The following is a 24,809-nucleotide window of genomic DNA, read 5'->3' on the forward strand; positions in this document are numbered from 1 at the left end:
GTCTGAAATTATGCCTGCACTGCAGATATAAAACTGAACCATGTAAATCTTGGGATATCCAGTGACTGTATTTTTCTTTCCACTGGTATGGCTCATTTGCGCTGCTGCCTCTGTCTCTTCCTACTTACTTCAAGCACATATAGTCTGGAAGTCTGAGCACAGGACTGTGTGCTATATACACCTGAATTTTAATCCTAATCCTGATTTTTGTAACCTCCCTGTATCTCTGTTTTTCTAACTGTACAAAGGATGTAATGATGATTATCTACCTGACAGAAGTATTGTGAAGATCAGTCAGTTAATGATTGCACAACACCATGCAAGTGGTAATTGTTTTGAAGCTGCAGTAAAGTGTGCTACTACTCCTTGTTTGGTGGGACCTTTTGCCTTGTTTATTATTATTATTTAACACTCAAAAAGCTCAGTCTCCTGCAATGAAAGTCTGTCTTCCTGTCCTAGCTAGTGATGATAAGGCAAAAGAGCTACTTGCTAAACATGCCTGAAAACACAAGAGGGCGCATAGGTGAGAAAGTCACGGGAATTAATGATGGCTAGAAGGTGGGAATGTTACATTTGTGAATCAGTTTAAAGAATCTGATGTACTCCAACTGACTATGTGTTTGCTGCAACCAAAATACAACTCCTCCATTATATTATTATGAGTAAAACATAATTAAAAAGTTTACAGAGAGGACACGCATGTAACACTTTCATTTATTAGGATACCTAGTCCTCTCCATTTTGCATGGGTTGTTTTTTAAACTATGGTATATTTATCACTCAGATAAAAAAATGGACTTTGCTTCAGCTCCTTTTGCTTTGGTTGTCCACAAATATCCTAGCAAATGTGCTCGCTGGCAGGGATGTTCACTGAAATAGGTTAATTTGAAGCAAATATTAGAGAATACGTGTGCTCAGCCAATTTAAAACTCGTGCTGGAAAGCTGATTTCCGAGAGTTATGCTGACTGGGTGAGGAATCAGAATCCCATCACATCTCACCAATGCGGCTTCAGTGACTTGCCCACACAAGGAAATCTGTGGTGGACCGCACATTGAACCCTGGCTTCCTGAGCCTCGGTTCAGTGGCTCAGCATAAGATCAGCCACCTCTCATTTTACATGACATTTTTGATTAAAAAATTAGAATGATGTAAAATGGATTAAAAACTGGCTGACTGATAATTCTCAAAATGTAACTGTAAACAGAGAATCATCACTGACTGGGTCTGTTTCCAATAAGGTCCCGCAGGGACCGTTTCTTGACCCTACACTATTTAACATCTTTATTAATGACCTGGAAGAAAACCATCACTGATCACTGAAGTTTCCAGATAACACAAAAATCGGGGAAGTGGTAAATAATAAAGGGTCACAGATTCAGAGTGATCTAGATCACTTTGAAAACTGGACACAAGCAAACAATACACATTTTAACTTTTAAATCAAATAAAAGGCTACAAGATTTAATGCAATCTTGGGATACATAAACAGGGGAATCTCGAGTAGGAGTAGTGAGAATATTTTACCTCTGTGTTTGGCACTGGTGAGACCACTGCTGGAATACTGTGTTCAGTTCTGGTGCCTACAAGAAGGTTGCTAAATTGGAGAGGGTTCAGAGAAGAGCCACAAGAATGATTAAAAGTTTAGAAAACATGCCTTGTAGTGACAGAATCGGGGAGCTCAATCTATTTAGCTTAACGAAGAGAAGGTTAAGGTGACTTCATTACAGCGGATAAGTACTTACCCTTGGAAAAAATATTTAATAATGGGTTCTGCAGTCTAGCATAGAAAGGTATAACACAATCCAATGGCTGGAAGTTAGAGCTAGACAAATTCAGCCTGGAAATAAGGTGTAATTTTAATGCTGAACGTAGTTAATCATTGGAACAATTTACCAACGGTCATGGTGGATCACCGTCAATTTTAAAATCAAGATTGGATGTTTTTCTAAAAGAGATCATCTAGGAATTATTTTGGGGGAAGTTCTATGTCCTGTGCTATACAGGAGGTCAGACTAGATGATCACAACGGTCCCTTCTGGTCTTAGAATCTATGAACTCATGCTACTTAGATGTATAACATTTTTCAAGACAGCTCTTTTTTCCCTCCAGGAAGAGCAGAGCAGAGCAGAATGTGTTTATGAGCAAGGATGGTCATGCATGGCAGCAGGAACTCTGAGGTCATTCTTTCCCTGTCCTAAACAAGAGATGACTGGTGCCAAAATTGCTTGCTGGAAAACATAGAATACCATGCTCCTCAACCACATCAAAGGTAACTGGAACCATAGATTTATTGGTGGCATCTTTCATGGACTAAATGAAAATGCATGAAGACAATAGGTCAGCTTTTGAGGATCATAGACGCTTCATCATGTCCTGGCAAAGCAGACCTGGTAATGAAAGCAAAACTGGCAGCATGTTTGCTAAGATGGTATTTTTTAGACAAATACAAAAGATCAGCTACCTAAACAGGATTTGGCAACTGTTTTGTCTTGTGTGTTATTTCATCTGCCCAGGAGAACTGGGCTATTGATCATGCCAAATGGACCATCTTCATATGTATCCATGGTCTGTGCTAAAATTAAAAGGTAAGAGAAGACCGTAACAGCACATAATATTTTACATGTATATAATGCCTTTTGTCCAAGAATCAAAAAACACTTGACTCCTCAAAGCATTGTTTAATAGATGCGGAAAAGGAGCTTGAGATGTCAAGTGACATGCCCAAGGTCATGTAGGGTGTCAGTGACAAAGTCACAAATATGCCTGCCTGTCCTGTGTTCTAATCACTGAGCTGTAGTCTCTTTATTAGACTACTCTTCTGTCATAGGCTGACTCGTCCACTGTCCTGTGTGATTGCTCCAGGAGGGGCATGGTAGGGAATTCTGGGCTGAGAAAGGGGTTAATGAGTTAACGGGCAAGTGGGGGCTCTATTACTGTCACCTAGGTGCACCTGGACAGGGTGTGCCAGGCTCAGGGAGGACTTAAAGGAAGGTGTTCAGGGCAGTTAGGAGGGAGACTGTAGGTGAGAGAGAGGTATCAGGAACCAGGAAGAAGTTGCGATAAGGAGGGTTAGCTTTTTGTTTCCCCAGCAGGAGGGGAGACTCGAGGGAGGCAGCCCTGGGAGTTATTGTTCTGAAAAAAGGTGGCAAACTTGAGGGGGAAGTGAAAGAGGTTTGGAAAGTTCAGGCCCATGAGGGCCAGGAGTTGTATCTTTGTTTGGTTAGGAGGTGGTTTGTCAAGGAGTTTTGCCAAGGGGAAATGCTGTGCGTCACTGCTTTGGGCAGTGATCTAACTTAAATATTATTTGACCCCCATTACATAGTGTCCGAGTACCCCATCATCTCTATCCCCACAACATCCCTTTGAGGTAGCAGGTAAAGTACTATCCCCATTTCACAAATGAAGGACAGGAAGGTTTAGCCAAACTGGTGGGAAAGCAGAGAATTGAACGCTAGTTTTCTGAGACCCAGGCAAGCGCCCTAACCAGTGACCCATCTTTCCACTAGCCCAGAGTCATTGATGATATGCCTTATGAATATTGAGCACTATGATGTATTTGGACCTCCACTTCCATGTGTATGAAATGTCTGTAACAGTGCAATGTACAGGCTTTAGTTTCTTAAAGGACAACTTTATTATTAATGTTAGGCCCCTTTTTAAAGGGAATTTTCTGCAGGCTGAGTCCCTTCCGCCCCCAAACTGATGCAGATTTCTCAACATGATACAACTGAGAGGTCCCCATAAGGGCCCACTTCAAATGCTCCTACCCTACTTTAGAGGGGCAGTTCCTATTTCCTTGATTATAAATAGCAAAGATACAAACCATAAATATTCAAAAAACATTCCAAGTTGCTATTAAACATAAGAAATATAAACCCACTTCTGTCCCAGGGTGAGCAAATCTATGCAAGTTACCATATAAGTGATTGTAGCTTAGTGAAACTGATGATTTGCTTAAACCAAAGGTGGTGCATATTTTAAGCTTAAACTCAGTGAGGAGGCCAAATTGCTTCCAGACTCAGATGGATAACTTTGCCATTAATGCAACTCGTACGATCAAAGCAGAATGCGTAGTTTAGCAGCCATTTCTTTGCTCTGCAGTGGACAATGTGCCTTTTATTGTGTTATTTGGTTTTGGTTATTTTGTGTAATCAGTAGCACCACAACCACAGCGCTCTCAAAATACCAGAATTTCATATTCTATAAAGCAGGGCAATGGAGCTGCCTGAAAAACAGATATCCCGCAATAAGCCACTAGATGGAAGCCCTGTCCCATCATGCACAGTTCATAACCAAGGGACACAGAAGCCAGTCAAGCCTATTTTACTGGGTAAGAAACATTTTTTGTGGACTGTGGGTCTCATCCAAAACCCATTCAGGTTAATAGGAGTCTTCATTGGCACCACTGGGTTTTGGATTAGACCTTGTATTGAGAAACTCTGTGGGCACTGATTTTGTTTTGATTTCTAATTTGAAAGATAATTGCTAGCTTCAGCTTCAAATTTCTGCATGTCTGTTAAATCCCTCAATTATTAGTGAAGCAAAGCACCTTCGATTCTAGAGGAAGTCCTTCAGATGAAGCATAATTTAGAGGATAGTTTTCAGCATAGAAAATGAAAATTAAACTCCTTTAAAATGTTTGTGGCACAGTTGCCAACTTTCATGCGGTAAATAAGCACTCTGACTTTCACAATAAGATAAAAATCAAGCTAATCCCATTTTAAAACAAGGCCAGAACAAGCCAATCCCTAAGACCTCCATCACTCTATGTGACTAGATCCTCTTGGTGTGCAGTCTGGGACTGTGGTGGGCCCACTGTGCACCCCTGACTCTCTCCCCCCTTTGCCTCTGCTTGCCAGGAGCCGATCAAAAAAAAAGCAGCAGCAACAAGCTACAAGCCCAACAAGCTACAAGCCAAAAACTAGCCAACAAGCAACTCACAAGCCAATTAAGCCAAAACCAAGCCCAATTTCTGTTTTTCCCCCCCATGGGTTTGGCATGTCTGGTTTGTGTTTGTTTTTTCTTGTGAGTTGCTCAGGAACTCCTACTATTTCTATTACAGCCAATACTAGTGGCCCCACCCGAGACTGGATCTCCATTGTGCTCAGTGCTGCATGTAGACAGGAAGAGACTGTTCCAGTCCCTAAAATGGAGCTACCGTCAGTGTCACTCTTCCCAGCATTCCAGTCTATTGGCATGTTTTTGTACCAAAATGGTTCTATGAAGAGCCAGGTATGTCAATATGCTTAATACCCAGGAGTGTTACAATTAAATTAGTCCATTTTTGTTTACTATCAGCTCTCCTTTAATGCAATAAGGAAGTCTAAAGGCAACATGCTTCTATTTCTGCCAATTGTCTTGAATTTCCTGGTCGTCATTAATTACCCCAGAGTGATGCCTGGCACGTTCTGGAATTACGTTATTCTTCTTGGCCCCGGTCCTGCAACAGTGAGAGAAGCCTGAGCAACTGGGCTTTGGTCATATGCAAAAGGGTTAAAGCTCAGCAGGGCTCTGGGTAGGAATCCTTTGTCCCAGCTGGTGCTTTAATGCTAGTGCTCCTGGGTAGATGGATTAACACCATTACTGCTGGTTCTTGGGAGCAGCAACAGAGACACAAACAGACATGAGGGTTCACCATGTGACTCCATGTTCTCGAAACGGTGTCCTCTGCTCAGCATGACCTTGCACGCACAGTCTGTGAGAGATCACATGGGCAGAGGCATTCCAGTAGTACTACAGCACAAAACTATATATTTAAATAATAAACTAACCTAATAGAATAATAACAACATGAAACTTATGTATAAAAAGGAAAGTGGTCCATGAAATGTAGTGAGATGCAGCTCAGGGTCTCAGCACCTTTTAGGTGCATATCTAGATCCCAAATGAAGAAGAGGGCTTTGTACAGTTTGCTAGTAATTTGCCCACTGCTTCAACTTGTATTTGTGTAGCTGAAACTGCATACCACTGTGTGAAACTGAGGCACAAAATCACTTGCAAAACAATACTGCAGAAACATGCTCTGCTTGAACCTCTGCTGGTCTCATTAACTTCCACAGACTGTAAGAGTGACATCTTGTAGCATAAGTTGCTAAAACCAGAACATATAGAGCCAGACTCTGAAATCAGTGCAATTATCCCAGATGTGTGTTGGTATAATTAAGAGTAGAATTTGGCCCACAAACTATTAAGCAATAAACAGTGGTTACTACTAAAGGCAAATTTAATTTTGCATCTAATTTCTGCAGGCTCTGGGGAAATCATTAAACAACTGAGTCAGCTCTGGCACTTTGTTAGTCACGTGGAATTAACTTCCATGTGAATGGGTTAAATAGCCTCATCTATGTTGAAGCTGAGCTCAGCACAGCTGTTGGGATGGGGGATGCAAAGGCTGATCTTATGCCAGTGAAATTAAATTAAATGGGGCAATTTCTGCCCTCAGTTACACCTGTGCAATCATCAGTGAGATCAACTGGTTGCAGACTTCGATCTAATTTAGTATGAATAATGAGGGTCATATGCTCAGACCGCACTTATACTTTTTTATATAAAGAATGCATTGATTTACTTAACAACCATACCCTGTATTGATATCATACAAGATTTAGCCTGCCTCGGGACTGAATGTTTTCAAAATATTATAACATGTATGTCTGCAATATATGCCAATTTATTCTTGTCCCACGATACAGCATGATTTATAAAACAGAGGACTACTTAGCTGGTTATTAATCAGATGAGTGTGGTGGAATCAATGTAATCCCTAGTGGATATTTTTGACATAGAACCAACACTATTGCTAATACAATTGGCACTCGGTTCAGGTTTAAACTGAGACAGCGGGTGTGCTGGAAATTAGGATTCAATCTCATCGCGAACTTCTTTAGAAGAATATTTGTCTGATCAGTCTATAAACTAATGTTCATTTGTATTAAGTTATACAATTGGTCTTTTAATCTCTAGCTGAAGTACAGCCTACCTGCTAATCACTGGTGCAGTAATACTGTGTCACATTCTTGGTACTGATAATTCCCAGACATTTGGATAATAAAGTGCCCCATACCTACATCTGTCCTGATTTGTGCTTGCTATCTCCATGAGAATATAGAATGTCAACAAAGTTGGCATGTTACATATGTACAATAAACCTCCTTTCTTGTCCTCAGCGTTCTGAGGTTCCTAGTTAGATAATGTTTAACTGCCAGTAAGCAGAGAATGGAGGAAAGCTTTACCTATTGTTGAAGGCAAGTTCTTTACTGACCTCTGCATCCTTAAGGATATGTCTAGCCTTGAGAGCTATTCATGCAAACAGACTAAATCATGTTTTTTCTGTCCCATTAGTAGTGATAGGAGATTGACAATGGACAAATGTGAGCTCCATGCCAAGCACATTATGTACAAATAACCACAGCTTAAAGATCATCTGCTCCTGCAGCTTGCTCATCACAGTGCAAAGAACAGCAAAGCAAGTGAGTAGAAAAAGAACCTGGTAAAGCCAAGCAGAAAATGAAACATGATTGATGCACTACTGCAATAATTTTACTGCACAGCCATTTCACTATGATGGTTTGGGAAAGTAGGAGGGGTCAGGGGATATAATGAATGATGAGACTCTCACCATGCTAGGCATATTGGCCCAGAGCCACAAAAGTACTTGAAACCCAAAAACTCAGTGAGGAGGGCAGGGCGAGGGCCTGGGTATCCCATAGAGCTAGCTTTAACATTTATTTTATTCAGCAGTAATGCAAGGAACCTACAGGCCTGTATCCTGTAAGACATTGGCTTCAGCAGTTAGCACAAGGCTTGAGGCCTATGAACTTTGGCATAGATAAATGGCCCAACAGTCATCCCTGAGTTTTGGGGAACTGGGGATAGAGTGTTTAAGGGAGAAGTTTGTACGCAATGACACCAGGCAACCACAGGAATATGAGCTAACACCAACTTTTGGATATTTTAGGATAGGAACATCTGCAGGTATCTGACCAGCAGAGTGCCATGGTAACCAACTGACATAATGATAATAAGTTGAGATCATTAATATACTAACCTATAGGAGAAGGATACTCAATATAAGTAGTGTGAGGAAATACAAATAAGGAAAAATCTCTACTGTACATGCATTAGGCATCATGTCATCAGCATAACATATCGTAAAAGTTACCAGCAGCAGAGTGGGGTGGGGGGGAGAGAAAACCTTTTGTAGTGATAAACACCCATTTTTTCATGGTTTATGTGTATAAAAACATCTTCTGTATTTTCCACAGTATGCATCTGATGAAGTGAGCTGTAGCTCACGAAAGCATATGCTCAAATAAATTGGTTAGTCGCTAAGGTGCCACAAGTACTCCTTTTCTTTTTGCGAATATAGACTAACACGGCTGTTACTCTGAAACCTGTCATATTGTAAAAGTTGTATCCCAGCCTGTGTGCTGGAGGAGAGAGAGATGTAGTTCTTGGGAGGTGTCAGGATGATGGCTACTGGAGATGTAGAGGAAGGTGATAGTGATGAGGAAGATCATGGCTAACATTTCAGGTTGTTCTGCAAGAGATGGTGGGAGTACATGGATGTTCAGATATATGTTCTGTATTCTCTCTCTCTATCTTTCTGGGTTAGAGTGTTTGTAACTTTGCTAAATGTATTAATAAAACTATTACAGATGCAGAAGGGTTCCTAAAGTGTGAGTGTTGTAATTGTGCACATTGGGGTTCCCACATGAACAGTCATTTTAATAATACTTGGCCTGATCTTGGTACCTGTCAAACCTCAGAGTGATGACAGGGAATTCTTAAGTAATCAGTAGAACTAATACAAAATCCATAGTTTAGGCAACAAGCCACACCCCTCTCATTGGCATCTTCTACTGACTAGCTCCTGGCCTAACATACTAGCTTTTGTGGATCTCATTCTCAGATGCATATCTCTGCCCATTCACTGTATAGGGACCCTTGGTGCCTAATGTAGTTCTGTGGATCCCATTGTTGTTCCAGTGATTTTTTTTTTTTCTAGGTGCCTAAAAGTTAGGTGTTGCAATGTGTAAGTCCCTGTGTGGATCAGACCACTTCTGCAATTTCAGTAGAGAAGCCAAGAGCAGGAATGTGCATGGATATTGTGACTTTCCTCCAACCCACAGTGGTCCCTATGGAGCAAGGTAAAGATGTAATTGTGGAGGGAGCAATATTGTGTCACTTTCACATCACATATATCTTGTATACCAAGGAGCTGGAGACAGTGAACTATGTATTTAATGGAGCCCACCATTTTCAGTAGATATTTGGCGGAGAGCACAGTCCTGTTCTTACCAGACTGGCTGCTTGCAGATTTGGCCAGTGTTCTTTCAGTGTTGTAGCCAACCCCCTGTATCAAGCAACACTTCAACAGCATGACGCTGAACTCAGTGCATCACTTTTCAATGGAACCTTTTGCAGATATGGGCTTTTGCACTGATTTCCATGAAAAGACAGTTAGAGGGGCTATAACACACTTTTCTCCTTGTAAACAACAACCTTGTTTGTCTTTTAACAAAAGCAGAGGACTCCAGAAATAGAGTGTGATGCATGCTATAAAATTAGGGCTGTCAATTAATTGAAGTTAACTCATGCGACTAACTAAAAAAAGGTAATCACAATTAATCATACTTATAACAATGGAATACCACCTGAAATTTATTAAATATTTTTGGATGTTTTTCTACATTTTCTATATTGATTTCAATTACAACACAGAATACAAAGTACACAGTGCTCACTTTATATTATTAGTTTTGATTACAAATATATGCACTGTAAAAATGATAAACAAAAGAAATAGTATTTTTCAATTCATCTTGTACAAGTATTGAAGTGCAATCTCTTTATCGTGAAAGTGTAACTTACAAATGCAGATTTTTTTTGGTTACATAACTGCACTCAAAGACAAAACAGTGTAAAACTTTAGAGACTACAAGTCCACTCAGTCCTACTTCTTATTCTGCAAATCGCTAAGACAAACAAGTTTGACAGGAGATACTGCTGCCTGCTTCTTATTTACAATGTCACCTGAAAGTGAAAACAGGCATTTGCATGGCACTTTTGTAGCTGGCATTGCAAGGTATTTACAGCCAGATATGCAAAACATTCGTATGCCCCTTCATGCTTCGGCCACCATTTCAGAGGACATGCTTCCATGCTGATAGTGCTCGTTAAAAAATGAGTTAATTACATTTGTGACTGAACTCCTTTGGGGGAGAATTGTATGTTTCCTGCTCTATTTTACCTGCATTCTGCATATATTTCATGTTTTAGCAGTCTTGGATGATGACCCAGCACATGTTTGTTTTAAGAACACTTTCACAGCAGATTTGACAAAATGCAAAGAAGGTACCGATGTGAGATTTCTAAAAATAGCTACAGCACTCGACCCAAGGTTTAAGAATCTGAAGTGCCTTCCAACATCTGAGAGGGATGACGTGTGGAGCATGCTTTTAGCTGTCTTAAAAGAGCAACACTCTGATGCGGAAACTACAGAACCCAAACCACCAAAAAAGAAAATCAATCTTCTAGTGGTGGCATCTGACTCGGATGATGAAAATGAACATGCATCAGTCCATACTGCTTTGGATTGTTATCAAGCAGACCCCATCATCAGCATGGAAGCATATCCTCTGTAATGGTGGTTGAAGCATGAAGGGACATATTTACTTGCCAGATGAGCTAAAGATTCATATCTTGCAATGCTAGCTATAAGAGTGCCATGCAAACGCCTGTTCTCACTTTCAGGTGACATTGTAAACAAGAAGCAGGTAGCATTAGCTCCTGCAAATGGTAACCAACCTTGTTTGTCTGAGTGATTGGCTGGCCAAGAAGTAGGACTGAGTGGACTTGTAGGCTTTAAAGTTTTACATTGTTTTAATTTTGAATGCAGTTTTTTTTGTACATAATTCTACATTTGTAAGATCAACTTTCATGATAAAGAGATTGCACTACAGTAAGTGTCTGAGGTGAACTGAAAAATAATTATTTTTTTGTTTTTTACAGGGCAAATATTTGTAATCAAAAATAAATATAAAGCGAGCATTATACACTGTAATTGAAATTAATATATTTGAAAATGTAGTAAAAAGTAACCCCCCTCAGGAAGGGCATGTATTGAAATGCTCAAGCCACTTGCTTTCCTCCAGCAATCATGAAAATGCCAGCTGGAAACTAGTATTGAAACTGATTACAGTACATAAAAACGACGACTTGGGATGGGACCAAAACATTTATCATTGCTCATTTACAAAATCATATGCAGACAAGCCAACAGGGCTTTATTTGCATGGAATAAAACCAAACACATTCTATACTGAGTGTGGCCTCTCGCTCAGATCCCCAGTCCTGCAAACACTTACTACAGGGCATTCGACTTACTACCATGACTAGTTCCAAAGAAGTTAAGGAGACCATAGGAAGCAGTATATGTGGCAGTGTTTGCAGGGGTGGGAGCCCAAGTCAAGTAATGTGCATATACCACTACTGCAGCCAGACCTCCTGTGCGCAAGAGCTTTGGTTCTACCATGCAGATTGTGGGGTGGGGGAAAACAAAGGTGGCCCTAAGCAACCGTTAGGATTCCTAGGCATGACTGGGCCCTAAAATCAACCCTTTGTAACTCAGAGTAAGCTGAGAGTAGCCCTACGTTGTGCCAGCTAGAATGGGCAGGGGTGGTGGGGGAAAGGGGACAACTGTATACAGTGGTAGAGTGGCAGCCAGCGATGGCTGGCGGAGTCCAGCACCCCTGGTGGGCAGAGGACATAAGGTTGCCAGGTGTCTGGTTTCCAACCGGAATGCCCGGTTGAAAAGGGACCCTGGGCGCCAAGTCCAGTCAGTGGCGTAGCGGAGGCCCGGGGCTAAGGCAGGCTCCCTGCCTGCCCTGGCTCCGCACGGCTCCTGGAAGTGGCCGCCAGGTCCCTGAGGCCTCTAGATTCATGGGTGGCCAGGCAGGCTCTTTGCGCTGCCCCCTCCCTGCGGGCCAGGTCAGCAGTTCCCATTGGCCAGCCAGTGGGAACTGTGGTAAGTGCCACTGGGAGTCTGAACCCCCTCCCGCACCCCAAACCCCTTTCCCAGCCTGGAGTCCCCTCCCACACCCAGACTCCCTCTTGGCACCCACACCCCCCCATCCCCTGTCCCAGCCCCCTCCTGCACCCCAAATCCCTCATTGCCAGCCCTGAGCCCTCTCCCATACCCTGAAACCCTCACTGATGGCTCCTTTACCCCCTTCCGCACCCCCCCAACTCCTACCTGAGCCCCCGCCCACACCCCACACTGCTCAGTCCCAGCCCGGAGCCCTGTTCTGCACCGCAAACTCCTCATCCCCAACCCCAAGCCCTGAGCTCCCACCCCCGTGCTGAACCCATCAGGCCCAGCCCAGAGCCCCCTTCCGCACCCTGAACCCCCTCCTCGCTAGACACACCCCGGAACTTGCACCCTCACCCACTCCTGCATCCCAACCCCCCTCCCACATGCCTCTCTGCACCCCCACAACCCCCTCCTCCCCAACACCACTCTGAGCCCCCCCATCTCAACACTCCAAGCCCCTTGGGCCCAGCCCAGAGCCCCCTCCCACACTCTGAACCTCCTCATTGCTGGCCCCCACCCCCAGTGTTCACACTCCCCCTTCCGCACCCCAACCCCCCATCCTCATTCCCAACATGAGCCCACACCCTCAGTCCCCACCTCCTGCACCCCATCCCTGAGCCCCCCTCCAAATCCCTTGGCCCAAGCCCCCTCCTGCACCCCAAACCCTTCATTCCCAGCCCCACCCCAGAGCCCTCTAGCCCACACACCAACCCCCTGCCTCAGCCTGGTGAAAATGAGGTAGTGAGCAAATGTGGGGGTGAGCAAGCGAGGAAATTGAGTTAGTGGAGGGCAGGACTTTGGGAAGTGTGGGGGGGCATGGAGCAGGTCAAGGGTGTTAAGTTTTCTGATATTAGAAACTTGGCAACCCTATCTTGCTGGCCCTGGTCCCTATTGACGCATGGGGCCATGCACGCGCCACGGTGCCCCTCTCCCTGACAGATATGTGGCGTCCTGCCGGGTGGGAGGAGGTACTATTTAACTGTATAAGTTGATGGGGGGGCACAATGTAAAGGTTTGGCTGTCCCTCAAACTGCTTGAATCACCCCTCTCCCCATAGTGCAGGGATCCCCTCCTTATGCTCGCCTGGCCTCAAAGGTCACTTGCCTGGCTCAGCTCTGGCCAGCTGCTGTGCAAGGAGGCGAGGCTGGGTGGTTTCCAGATGTGGCTTCCAAGGTGCCCCCCTTTCCCCCTCGACCTTCTGGGCTGGGGCCTCCTGCACATTGGCCAACCCATGTCCCTTGTTAATTCGCCCCCCAGGTCCCTGTGCAAAACTCAAACAAACACGAGGGCAGGCATGCAGCCCCATGGGCCAGCGGTGAGCCCACAGAGGGCCCAGCCCTGAAAGCATTGGACAGGCCCAGAATTTGCGCCTCCGTCCCTGCCACGCACAGCTACATTGGCCTGCCTGGAGCCCCCCTGGCCCAATATAGAAGTCAAATTATGCCTATGCCATCTTTTAGAGCAGTGGCCTAGGGACCAATCAGTTGGCCAAGGATTCCTGAAGACCTCACTGTGAGCTCTGGCCCTACATCTCTGACTGGTGGCATGCCCCAACACCCCCCTTAGACACCTCAGTGCTGAGCGGGGGCATTGGCTGCCTGCTTATGGCAGCTAGAGTAACCCTGTGCACTGCTCTAGTAAAGAGTACTTTTGGAGAAAGAACACCAGTCAATTGTGCCATGAAATCAAACAACCATGTGTGACTGAAAAGGGCTATCAGTCAGCAACCCTGGTGTTGTAGTCCCAGTTTGACAACAGACTGAGTCATTTAACCCCCATGCCTCACTTTCCCCATTTGTAAAGCTGTGATAATACACCTCTACCCTGATATAACGCGGGCCTTGGGAGCCAAAATATCTTACAGCGTTTTAGGTCAAATTGTGTTATATCGGGGGGGGGGGGGGGGTCGGTGACATGGCAGGGGGTGAAGTAATGCGGCACCGAGGGAGGTTTCTGATGGAGCAGTGGGGAGGGCTGGCAGGTTAGCAGTGGAAGGGTCAGTGGGGGGCTGTTTATGCGCTCAATGGTGGGCCAGTGGGCGATCCGGGCAGTCCTGGTGGAGCACTGAGGAGCGAGCGGGGGATGGGAAATCAGTATCTCCTGGTGGCTGTGTGAGCACGGGAAGGGGAAGGACAGACACTTGTGGCACGGGGGTAAGCTCTGGGTGCCAGGGGCGCTGCAGGAGACATGCTGGGACCAGCAAGGCGAGGAGTGTCTGGAGGGGAGGTGCCAGGGCAGCTAGCGGGACGAGAAGTTCCACAGCTCTGGAGACGGTCCTGGTGGAGAGCTGGGGGGCTCCCTAGAGGTGCAGCGCAGGCCCCCTTGGTGTAGTGGTGCAGCGAAAGCCTGAGGGGACTGATGGGAGTTGGGACCCATACAGCATGGAGCACTTACTATCCTGTGACTCACAGCTCAGCGCCAGGCTGGGAAGCTTGGGGCGGACTCACTGAGGGAGAAGGGTCTGTGCCTAGCAGGAGAAGCAGGTGGGGCAGGGAGATGCTGACTCTCAAGCCCCTCTTCCTATAATCCCATTGGAGCTATATGATGCAGGGAGCCCCACAAACCAGCTTGAAACCAAAAGCTTCCCTAGACCTTGTGCCAGGATGCTGCTCAATGTGAAGGAGCATTCAGAAGAACCCGAACACAAAGAGGTTTCCCTTGGCACCAGTGTCTCCGATAACGGCTGTCAGGGCGCTGCTAAACACGAGGCCAGAATACAGGCTCCAGAGGGGGTCCCTAATCTCACTTGCACCATCACTGCCACCCCATTAGTCCCATTGGGGACCCTGCCACCCCATTAGTAAGCAAAGCCTCCCTGGACTCAGGGTTCCCTCCCCACTGCCTCATGAGGTCCCTAAAATAGGCCCTTGTAGCTTCCCTCTTATGTAGAGCAGGGTAAGGCAACTCCAGAGAATTGCAATCTTTCTGCTTTCCCAGGCATTTTCCTTCACTGTCTCCTTCTCTCGCCTGGCTTCCCTTTGTTCTCTCTCTTCCTCCTCCTTTCCTGCTCTTCTCTCATCACTTTAATTTTTGCACTGCTCGCCTCCCCGCTAGTCTCCTCACCGTCTGTCCAGCGTGCCTCCCCCCATCCGCCGCTCTCCTGCTCGCCATCTTCCCACCCACCTGCCTCCCCATTCACCTCCTCGCCCTGCTTGCCCATCCGCCTCCTTTACCTTTATAACACTTAACAGCAGTAAATCTGAATTCGTATTATATCAGGTCACGTTATATCAGGGTAGAGGTGTCGCATGGATTAATTAGATCTTGTTTGTGCTCTAGTAGAGCAGTGTAAGTATTATGGACTTTGTCTTGCACAGAATTATACCTCTACATACTACTGTGGCCACAGACCTTTATGGCTAGGCTGTGTCAACTGCCTGCAGCTCATTGTAAAGCGTGCTTTAACTCAACTGCAGCCTGTGGGAACACCACAAAGCATTCAGAATACCTCCTGGAGCTCCCCATTGTGCAGTGGGAGTGTGTACACTGTTATACTCATTCTCAGAGTGTAGCATACAGCCGCCCCCACCCATGGCTGGCCATGGTACCGCCTACTTCCCAACACCACTGGGAACTGGTGTCCAGACCCTCACATAGGTAGGTGCCTAACTTCTATTGATTTCTGCTGCTTCGATGATATGATCCTCCCTAGCCTAATTCAGATTCTTACCCTGCTTTTTTTGAAACAAAACACTCTGCCACATGCTTTGCTAATAAAGAAATGAACTAAATATAGCTGCATGCACACATACCTATGGGAAATGAATGCCATCTCTGTCCCTGAGTTTGCAGATTCATGAATAATCTTATGTTTGTAACAGGCACATAGATCATCAGTGAAAAGTGTCCTTGGAATCGGCAGAAAAGGAGCAGGGAGTTAAAGCACTAAAAGCAGCTTTTCTTACCACGGAAATCAAGACTCTGACAACCAGCATTCAAAGGCTTCACGTGTACAGCACATTTCATGACTCTGAATATAAAACTAGTCACTCTAGCACACAGGACATGCCTTTCATAAATGGAACGTGCCAACTAAGCAGCACAGCGCATTTAATGTTTTGGGATAACATGAATATTACACGAATACAAATGTACACAAAGCAGTGACATATGAACCGGAGAGGTAGTCTGTTTTTATTTACCTTCCACTTTACATTTGGTCTCAGAGTAGTAGCTGTGTTAGTCTGTATTCGCAAAAAGAAAAGGAGGACTTGTGGCACCTCAGGGATAAGCTTTTCGTGAGCTGTAGCTCACGAAAGCTCATGCTCAAATAAATGTGTTAGTCTCTAAAGTGCCACAAGTACTCCTTTTCTTTTTACATTTGGTGTCACAGATGTATGCAAAACGTACACACAAGCAAATCCATGGCTTACAACTGCCAAAGGACTGAATTCATGCTGTCTGTACTCCTGATCCTGCACCACTGGGAGTTTTGCCATTTACCTCTCTGGACACTAGCTCAGATTTTATGGTCCTACCTGCTAAAGGCCACATTCAGCGTGACAGGAGGGCATGGGACACTTCTCTCCATGCACAGTCTATTTCTCTCATGCCCAGGAGATAGGTTCCACTGTGTTGAAGCATAGCGGCACAAGCATAGTCTTCCAGATAGGTGGGGTGCAGTCACTGGTACATGCTAACCAAACTGCACACACTAGGCAGCAAACAAGTGCATGTTACTGCAGATTCCCCAGGCTCACCTGGATGAATACTGCACCTGCATTGCTGTAGGAGAGGATGCACTGCTCAGTGCAACCACCTGAGTCAGAATTTAGCTTCTGTAGCTGATTGGTAACTATAGAGGTAAGACAAATTTGGCTGCACTGGGCATATACACAACCAATCAAATTGCTATCTTTGGAAAAATATCTCCTGGCCACCATTCTCCAGCATATGAGCAAAATCCAATGTCCAAAGCAACTTTTAATAATACATAAGCATATGACTAAAATGGCTCTCGGAAAAGTAATGCACAAAATGACACTCCCCTATAAGCATTTGTATAAAGCCAGGTGTCTTGCTTTACAGTTTAATTCACTTTAACACCACTATGTGGCAAATGATATATAAGAAAACTAATGTACAATTAAAACACAGTGCTGTGGGGTTTTGGTTTTAATAGAGATGTACAAACAGACTGCCTGCATATTTTTTGAAGGAAATGTTGAGGGATCAAATAGCTACTAAAAGCTAGGTTTTGTGACATACCACGAGCTTATGCTGTCACTTCAGACTATAATGTGATGCCCAAACTCTGAGATGTCAAAATTCACTCTTTAGTGTTCTAAAGAACTCGCTCAGTTTCTCACATTCTCATATCAGGAGTGTGAAAATAACCTGTTTCTGTAATCCTGAGTTGTTGGGGGCGGGGGGAGAAACTAACAGACAAAATATGTTCTGGTTAGCAGAATATATTTTTTAAACCTCCCTTTTCCAAATTGAAATCTGAATAAAGGAAATTCATTTCTGTGAAGGATAGTACCCAAGCAACCTGACAGTACTTTGCTGTTGTACACCATCGTGTGTCCCATATTCTGGACCCTACAGTGAGTCTGCAGTACAGCTGGGGAGGGTATTTTATCATGCAAGAAGGGTGCATGAGAGGAAGGATGTCCTTGTGGGCTGGGTTCTAGGAGATCTGGGTTAAATTCCCAGCTCTGCCACAGACTGACTGTGTGATGCTGGGCAAGCCACTGAGGTGGAAGGCTCCTTAGTTCAACATTTAGGCACATTAGAACTGTTGAGCCGTCAGTCTAGGGTTGTCTGACTGCCTATGAAATTTCTTTGTGGGGCAGGAATATATACACCCAGGGAGCGGAAGGTGGCACTGGAGTCCTTCAGGATATGCAAAGACTCACCTGTCTTTTTGTTAAACAGATGAACGTCATTGAAGGGCAGATCCTCCACGGTTTCTGAAGCTCCCTGGGAAACCCTGAAGCATGAACCCCTGATTCCCTGCACATTGAAATGGCTGTAGCCATCACCCCTGAAGATGTCTCAACTGCATCTACCACTGCTGGAAGAGTGGTCCTGGCAACAATCTTGCCTTCCTCTATAAAAGCCTGGAAACAAGCTCTGTCCTGCTGCGGAAACTTGTCAGCAAAGTCCACAGATTCTGAATAGTTCAGAAAATCGTACTTAGCCATCAGTGCTTGGTAATTGGCTATCCTGAACTGAAGGCTAGAAAAAGAAAAGACCTTCCTTTCCAATAAGTCAAGATGTTTGCCTCCCTTATCAGTTAGAGTAGATCATGGGTGTTGCTGCCTAGATTTCTCCATGGACCACTAAAGAGTTTGGGGAAAGATGAGAGAACAGAAATTCCACCACTTTGCTGGGACATGGTAATATTTCTCTGCCCTCTTAGGAGTAGGGGCACAAGTAACTGGGGTATGCCAGAGCACTCTAGCTTACTCCAGTATGGCTTTGTTAACAGGGAGCGCTATCTGACTGGAACCAGAGGATAGCAGGATGTCCAGGAGCTTATGCTGAGGATCCTGAACTTCCTTAAGAGGAATCTGCAGCTCCTCTGCAATTCTGCAAAGTAGTTCTTGGAACTGCTTATAGTGATCAGAAGGATGGAGACATCAGAGCCACCACCTCATCTGGGGATGAAGATGACAATCTTGTTGGTTCTAGTGGAACTGCTGGGTCCAGCATGTCTTCCTACTCCTCCTCAACTGGATTAGGAGGAAGCTCTGATTGCCCTCTCAGACAGGTGGATGAGATGGTTCCCCAGCACACGGCAGCATGGTATGGGTCACATGGCTCCCAATAAGGCCAATAAAATGAATTGGATGAGGGTGGCAGAGGTCCCCATGGCATGGGGTACCAACAGCTGTGAGGCAGGTGATGAGGTGGAGGTTAATCCCAAGCTGGTCCAGGCCTCCTGTCTGGGAAGGCATGTTTTGGAGGAGGAATTAATGGTTCATTGGGTAGTTCAGAATCTTTCGAGGAAGAGAAAGCCTCGGTCAGAGTTATGAGGTGAGCTAGGGCACATGTGTGGACCAACGAATTCTGATTTCATAATTCTCCGGCTCCAGGCGCTTGGAACACATGTGTACCCACTGTGGAATACACAGACGGATCAGCACTCGAAGATGAATACACAATATTGATCAAGCCTTTGCTGAGAATGCTTTAAAGGGAACTGGCGATGCAATCTGTTCCATGCCTTTCATGGTATGTATCGATGCAATCCATGATGAAGCTTGCAAAGAATTGGTGTTACTAGTGTAGTATTTAATGGAGAAAAGAACTGGTATTAGAGAGATTTCTAGATTTAAATGAGTATAATATAGGGACCAATGTATCTGTATTTGAGAAGACAGATGTTAGTAGTAGATGTTGAAGATACAATAACTAGAGTATACGGTCACTTTTCAAGAAGCTCTAAAAGAAAAGAAATACTGAAAGAATTTGATGATTTTTGCAGTGTAGAAAGCAGAAAATTTTTGAACCATGTGCTAAGTCGATGGCTAAGTTTGCAGCACTGTTTAACCAGACTACTTCAGCAATATCCAGCTTTGAAGGCATATTTTTTCCCCCAAGGTAATAAAAATCCTGGTGTAAAATCTCAAAGTAATTTTTGAAAATCTACAAACTGAACTGTACTACCTGTTTTTGCGCATTATGCAGCTGTTTCAAAAGATCTTTGGAAGATACATAAAGCCATCCTGTCTCAAAGAAACAAAAGAATTGTCAAAGGTAGATTTCTTAAATCCAGAAAACTAAGTGGAGGATAACAAATTGTTGGATTTTGTGCCTCACCATTCCTGAAATCTGAAGAAATGCAATGCAGTGCTCATTGTGACACTATCAGCAAAAGTTTTTACTCTGATGTGAAGTGAATGAAAGTGAAGCTAGGAAAGCTCTTCTGGAAAATCTCCCAGAGAAGACAGACATTTTACAGTCTTTGTGTTAGATTTCAGGAAGAGAAGCAGACATGAGTTTTCTATTCTAGTGAAGACACTGACGACCTTTCCAGTAATTCCCACAGAAGAAATGGAGAGCCTCAATAATGAATTTGGTACCTCCCATTTAACAAGGAAGTTTGAATTTGAAACAGAATCAATGCTAGTGATTTTTTTTGTGACGGGTGAACTAAAAAGTCCAGTGTCAGGGACACCACAGTTTCCACTGCTTTCCAAAGCTATCTGAGTTTGTCTCATAGCAGTGCTGGGTGTGAAAGGATTTTCAGCATATGTGTAAAAATTTGCACCCATCAGAGAAGTGAAATCAAAACTAAGACACTAAGGGGTGTACTTGCCACCAGAATGAATTTGTTTTGCAAACAGTACTGTTACCAGCTCTACCTGAGCAATGAGAGGCTGAAGAAAGCAAGAGTGCTATGTTCACAGTACTTCAACAAGATCATTAATAAGTTAAAATACATGTTTTTATGGTATTATTTAGCAAAGTAATATAAGGGAACTTATATAGTGTGTCTAGTCAGATAGGGGTTATTAGCAAATTAAACACCACCACAAATTTCCCTGAAATTATTTTGGAAATGTTGGTCACTATGGATATCTGAGACAGAAGGGGGAACTGAACCAGAGCCTCCCATGTTCCGGGTGACTACCAGTGTTGGTGGGAGGGGGCCCCTCCTCTGTTTTTCTTGGGAAAGGGCTGACCTGGCTTAGGCAATGAATTCCAGGAAAGGCTTATGGCTGTGACTCCCAAGTGGAGGGATTCCCTTCGGCCTGGAGTTAGGCACCTACTGAAGAGTGGAGTTTAGGCCACATCTCTCTCGTTGGCATTTCCTACTGGCTATCTTAGGCAGCTCCTAGCTCAATCTGCTGCTTTTTGTGAATCCTATCTTTAGGCAACTAAGTCTCTCCTTCTATTGTATAGGGAGCCTAGGTGCCTAGCTCAGGGCTGTGAATTCCACTCAGTGGCAAGGTGCCTAAAAGTTAGCCTTTGCAATGCTGAGCCTAGTCCCCCATGTGACTCTCATGCTGAATCTCTCAATGCCTCAGTTCCTAGCTGTAAAATGGGGCCAAAAACATCTTTCATCTGTACAGACTGAAAGCTCTTCAGGACAGGGAGAGTCTTCTACTAAGTATATGCTAAGCACCACAGTAGGGGTCTGATCTCTGGACTTTAGGTAGTATTGTAATACTACTACGGATAAGGAGGGGTATGAGTCCATCTCCTCTCTTATAGCTGTATGGACTCTTTAGAGCTAACTGGAATAAAAAGTACTAAAAACACTCAAAAAACTGGTAGTGTGAAATTAAGCAGGAGTGGCTCTGAACCATACACAAAGAGCAGATCTGTTGAGTAAGAAGATGCTATTTTTGAATAGTCACTTTTCAGAGTAGAATTGCTTGTTAACCTCACTGGAGATTCTAAAGCTATTGTTGGTTTTTTGGGGGTGGGGTAAAGAAAATGAGTCATTATATATAAAATGGTTTTATCTCTCTGAAAATAGATATAAAATTCTCAGAAAGCTGCTGTCCATTATAAACACTTAATGGGTGACACATGAAAGGCTTTTCTTGATGCCTCACCTGGAGAGACTGATTTCTGAGAAGGAAAGGCCTATTTGTGATGTATTGGTACTAACCAGTTTCAATCTAATACAGTAAGTTGTAATACCACTTACAATGACAGCAGAATAAAGACATACTATGAGAGATATTGTTTTCAACAAAGCATACTTTCAAAAAATATGGTCAGTCTTTCAAAGGTTACATTAGCGAAGGTTGTAAAATGTATGCTTGGTGTTGGAAATCCAATACATTTGTATTTTTTAAAACAAAGATGAACCGTCCGAGGCATTGCTAATTGCTAAACCAGAAGAAAGTTTAATTGCTATTCTGAATGATCTTCCTCAGGAGTCGGAGTCTTGACATTACCACATCCCAGTCTGCATAAGCACCTTCAAGGTGACGGGATGTTTCTGCTCCTGATTGGTAGCTCCGGCGACCATGCAGTAAACGCCAGTTGTCAAATGTTACTATGTCCCCTATGAAGATATTAAACAATGTACTTCACAACTTTGTCATGTTTTCCATCATTTCAAATATATAACACATTGACGTGATTTAAATGCATTTGTCTGAGTGTCTCTTAAAACCCGCAGCCCCAAAAAACCCATTCCCCACAATTGAGAAATGTAAACATTCTGAGAAAGCACAACATTCCATCACTTACATTTGTCTGTGCCTGGGGTAACTGAGCACCTCATAATCATCAATATACTGATGCTCAACATCCCAGTGGCATTGAGGCGCGCTATTATCACCATGTTACAGATGGGGAACTGAGACACAGAGGGTCTAAGTAACTTCCCCCAGTCACCCAGGAAGTCTATGGCTGGGAATTGAATTCAGGTCTCTCAAGTCTCAGGCTAGAGCCCTAGCCACTGTATCTTCTGCAAACTGCAACTCCCTCCCACATCACTAGGGTTATAGGGGCTGCAGGAGTACTACAATCCTATGGCTGAAATAACCACTTTGCATGGATCCAACCAGCACAGAGAAAGGGGTTTGACATGAAATAAAATGACCTCACCAATGGTGGCAATGCAGCAAAGCCTCTACTCCCCCACCCCACCCTTCTCTGTCACCTGAATGGGGGGAAATGTACAGGGTGCCCAATTCATTGTTGTAGAGGATAACTACAGTGCAAAATGGAGCTAGGAGGCTCTCACTCCTCAGTCAGGGACCATTCACATTTGGCCAAGTTCTGAGCCTTTGAAAAACTGCCGTTTGCACCCCAGATGCCAACTTTCATGCGGTAATAAGCACCCCGACTTTCACAATAAGCCAAAAATCAAGCTAATCCCATTTCAAAACAAGCCAATCCCTAAGTCCCCCAACACTCTATGTGACTAGATCCCTTCGGTGTGCAGTCTGGGACTGTGGTGGTCCCACTGTGCACCCCTGACTCTCTCTCCCCCTTGTCCTTGCTTGCCAGGAGCCGATCAAAAAACAGAAGCAACAAGCTACAACAAGCAACAGGCTACAAGCTAAACAAGCAACAAGCCAAAAACTAGCCAACAAGCAACTCACAAGCCAATTAGGACAAAAACTAGCCCAATTTCTGTGTTTTTTTCAGGGGTTTGGCATGTCTGGTTTGCACATGCTCAGAAGCAGCTTCTTACGGTCTGGGAGCTAAATTCTTCAAAGGTTCTATTGGCACTGAATACACAGCTCCATGTGTGACTGCACTGCGCATGTGCTATCCCCAAAGAACAACTCAGCATGCCTCATCTCTGGGAGTTGGGGCTAAGCAGGACCTTCCCAGCGATTGTGGCTCTGGGCTGCTGTGGTGCGGGCACCAGAACTGAGAGCAATGGACTTTCTGTCCTGTAGACTCAATGCTCTTGCTGATGGTGCCCAACAGTGAGAAGGGGGAAGCAGCCTGATTAAAAGGCCGAGGTGAGGAATGGTGGGGGTGTGCGTGTGTTTGGGTGTGGGGGAACATGAAGAGAGGGGAATGAAAGAGCCAAAGGGTGGGGAGAAGCAGACAGGGAAGCAGTAGCCAACAGGAGCTGGGGGAAGGGGCAGCAGAGGGAGTTAGGGAGGAGAGGTGCAGGTGTCTGGGTGGTATACAGGTGTGATTCAGGGGGAACAGAGGTAGGAGCCTGGGTCTGGATAGGATTAGAGGGAATGGAGGCAGGAACTGGGGGAAGGGGCTAGAGAGGGTGAGCCAGACTTGGTGGGGGATGGGGCAAAAGGGTCAATAAGCACTTAGCGCATACTATCTTTGGGCTTTTGCACTGCTGCCCACCATTGCAACGTCTGAGCACCTTCCATGCAAAATCCCCTCCAGAATGCAGACCTGAAGCCAGGAGTCCTGAGACTCTACATTCCTCTGCTGTCAGCAAATATGTACGAAACCTACTTGCAAACTGTGTTTTATCTCCCTCTATGCCCAATCCACGTACTCTGCCTGCTGCTGCTATCAATAGCTCTGTTAGCTCAAGTGGCAGAGGTCTGAGAGGATCTAAAGTTTCCAAACCTGCTTGATGACCCAGGCAGGTGTCAATATGATGCTACATGATGGAATTTCTGTGTTTTCAGATTTTTTTTTTTTTAACATGAGAAAATGACATCCCAAAAGACCACATTAAAAGAACATTACTAAGGTTGCAAAGTCGAGCACTAAAAAGTTAGGAAATGTCAGAATTAAGTTTGCCCATACAGCCTTAATTCAGCCTCCTTGTGCATATGGCTTCTGATACCTACTACTTTTCCACCCAAAGGCACTCCTGCCTCATTCAGTGCTTTGGGAATTAATCAGGTTTATATAGTCAAGGAGGGTGTTATCTCTAGGACTCCTGCCGCACGTTGGAAGGTATGTAGTGAATAAGGCAGGAAACTGGAGAAAGAGAAACAAAACTGCCTGTTCTCAAATGGATAAAGCAGATGTTAATTCCTTTGAAGTTTACACCGCTGTTGTGGAGTCAGGAGTCTGGCTGATTCCATAGGTGTGGTGGGAGAGGAGGACCTAGATGGGAAATGTTAGACAAAGGATTAGGAAGCTGTTAAATAGAGCAGACTGAGGAAGAGAGGTAGGATCTGCAGTGAAAGAGACTGTAACCAGTTTCCTAGACTCTGGGTAACCAGGTAGGGCTATGTGAGGGGAGGGCGGCTGCATGAGAGATTGTGCAGAGGAGGAGGAACTGTGAAGGACTGCATGGAGGATGAGAAAGACGGACCATGAGGGATCATGCAGAGGAAGTGGAAGGACCACGGGGGATC

At 44.6% G+C, this 24,809-nt stretch overlaps 1 protein-coding gene across 3 annotated transcripts in view; it reads right to left on the bottom strand.

Annotated features, from left to right (window-relative positions):
* Positions 1-16,106: 16,106 nt before the first annotated feature.
* The window catches only part of BBOX1 (gamma-butyrobetaine hydroxylase 1), a 74,649-nt gene continuing 65,946 nt past the window's right edge, over positions 16,107-24,809 (bottom strand). For all 3 annotated transcript variants that reach the window (XM_073347797.2, XM_073347795.2, XM_073347796.2), the window contains one exon: positions 16,107-22,066. In XM_073347797.2, the coding sequence (XP_073203898.1) occupies positions 21,906-22,066 (161 nt within the window). In that variant the 3' untranslated portion in view covers positions 16,107-21,905. The remainder of the gene's footprint in view (positions 22,067-24,809) is intronic.

Source organism: Lepidochelys kempii, chromosome 6 (genome assembly GCF_965140285.1).
Source record: "Lepidochelys kempii isolate rLepKem1 chromosome 6, rLepKem1.hap1, whole genome shotgun sequence".
Taxonomy (NCBI): Eukaryota; Metazoa; Chordata; order Testudines; family Cheloniidae; genus Lepidochelys; species Lepidochelys kempii.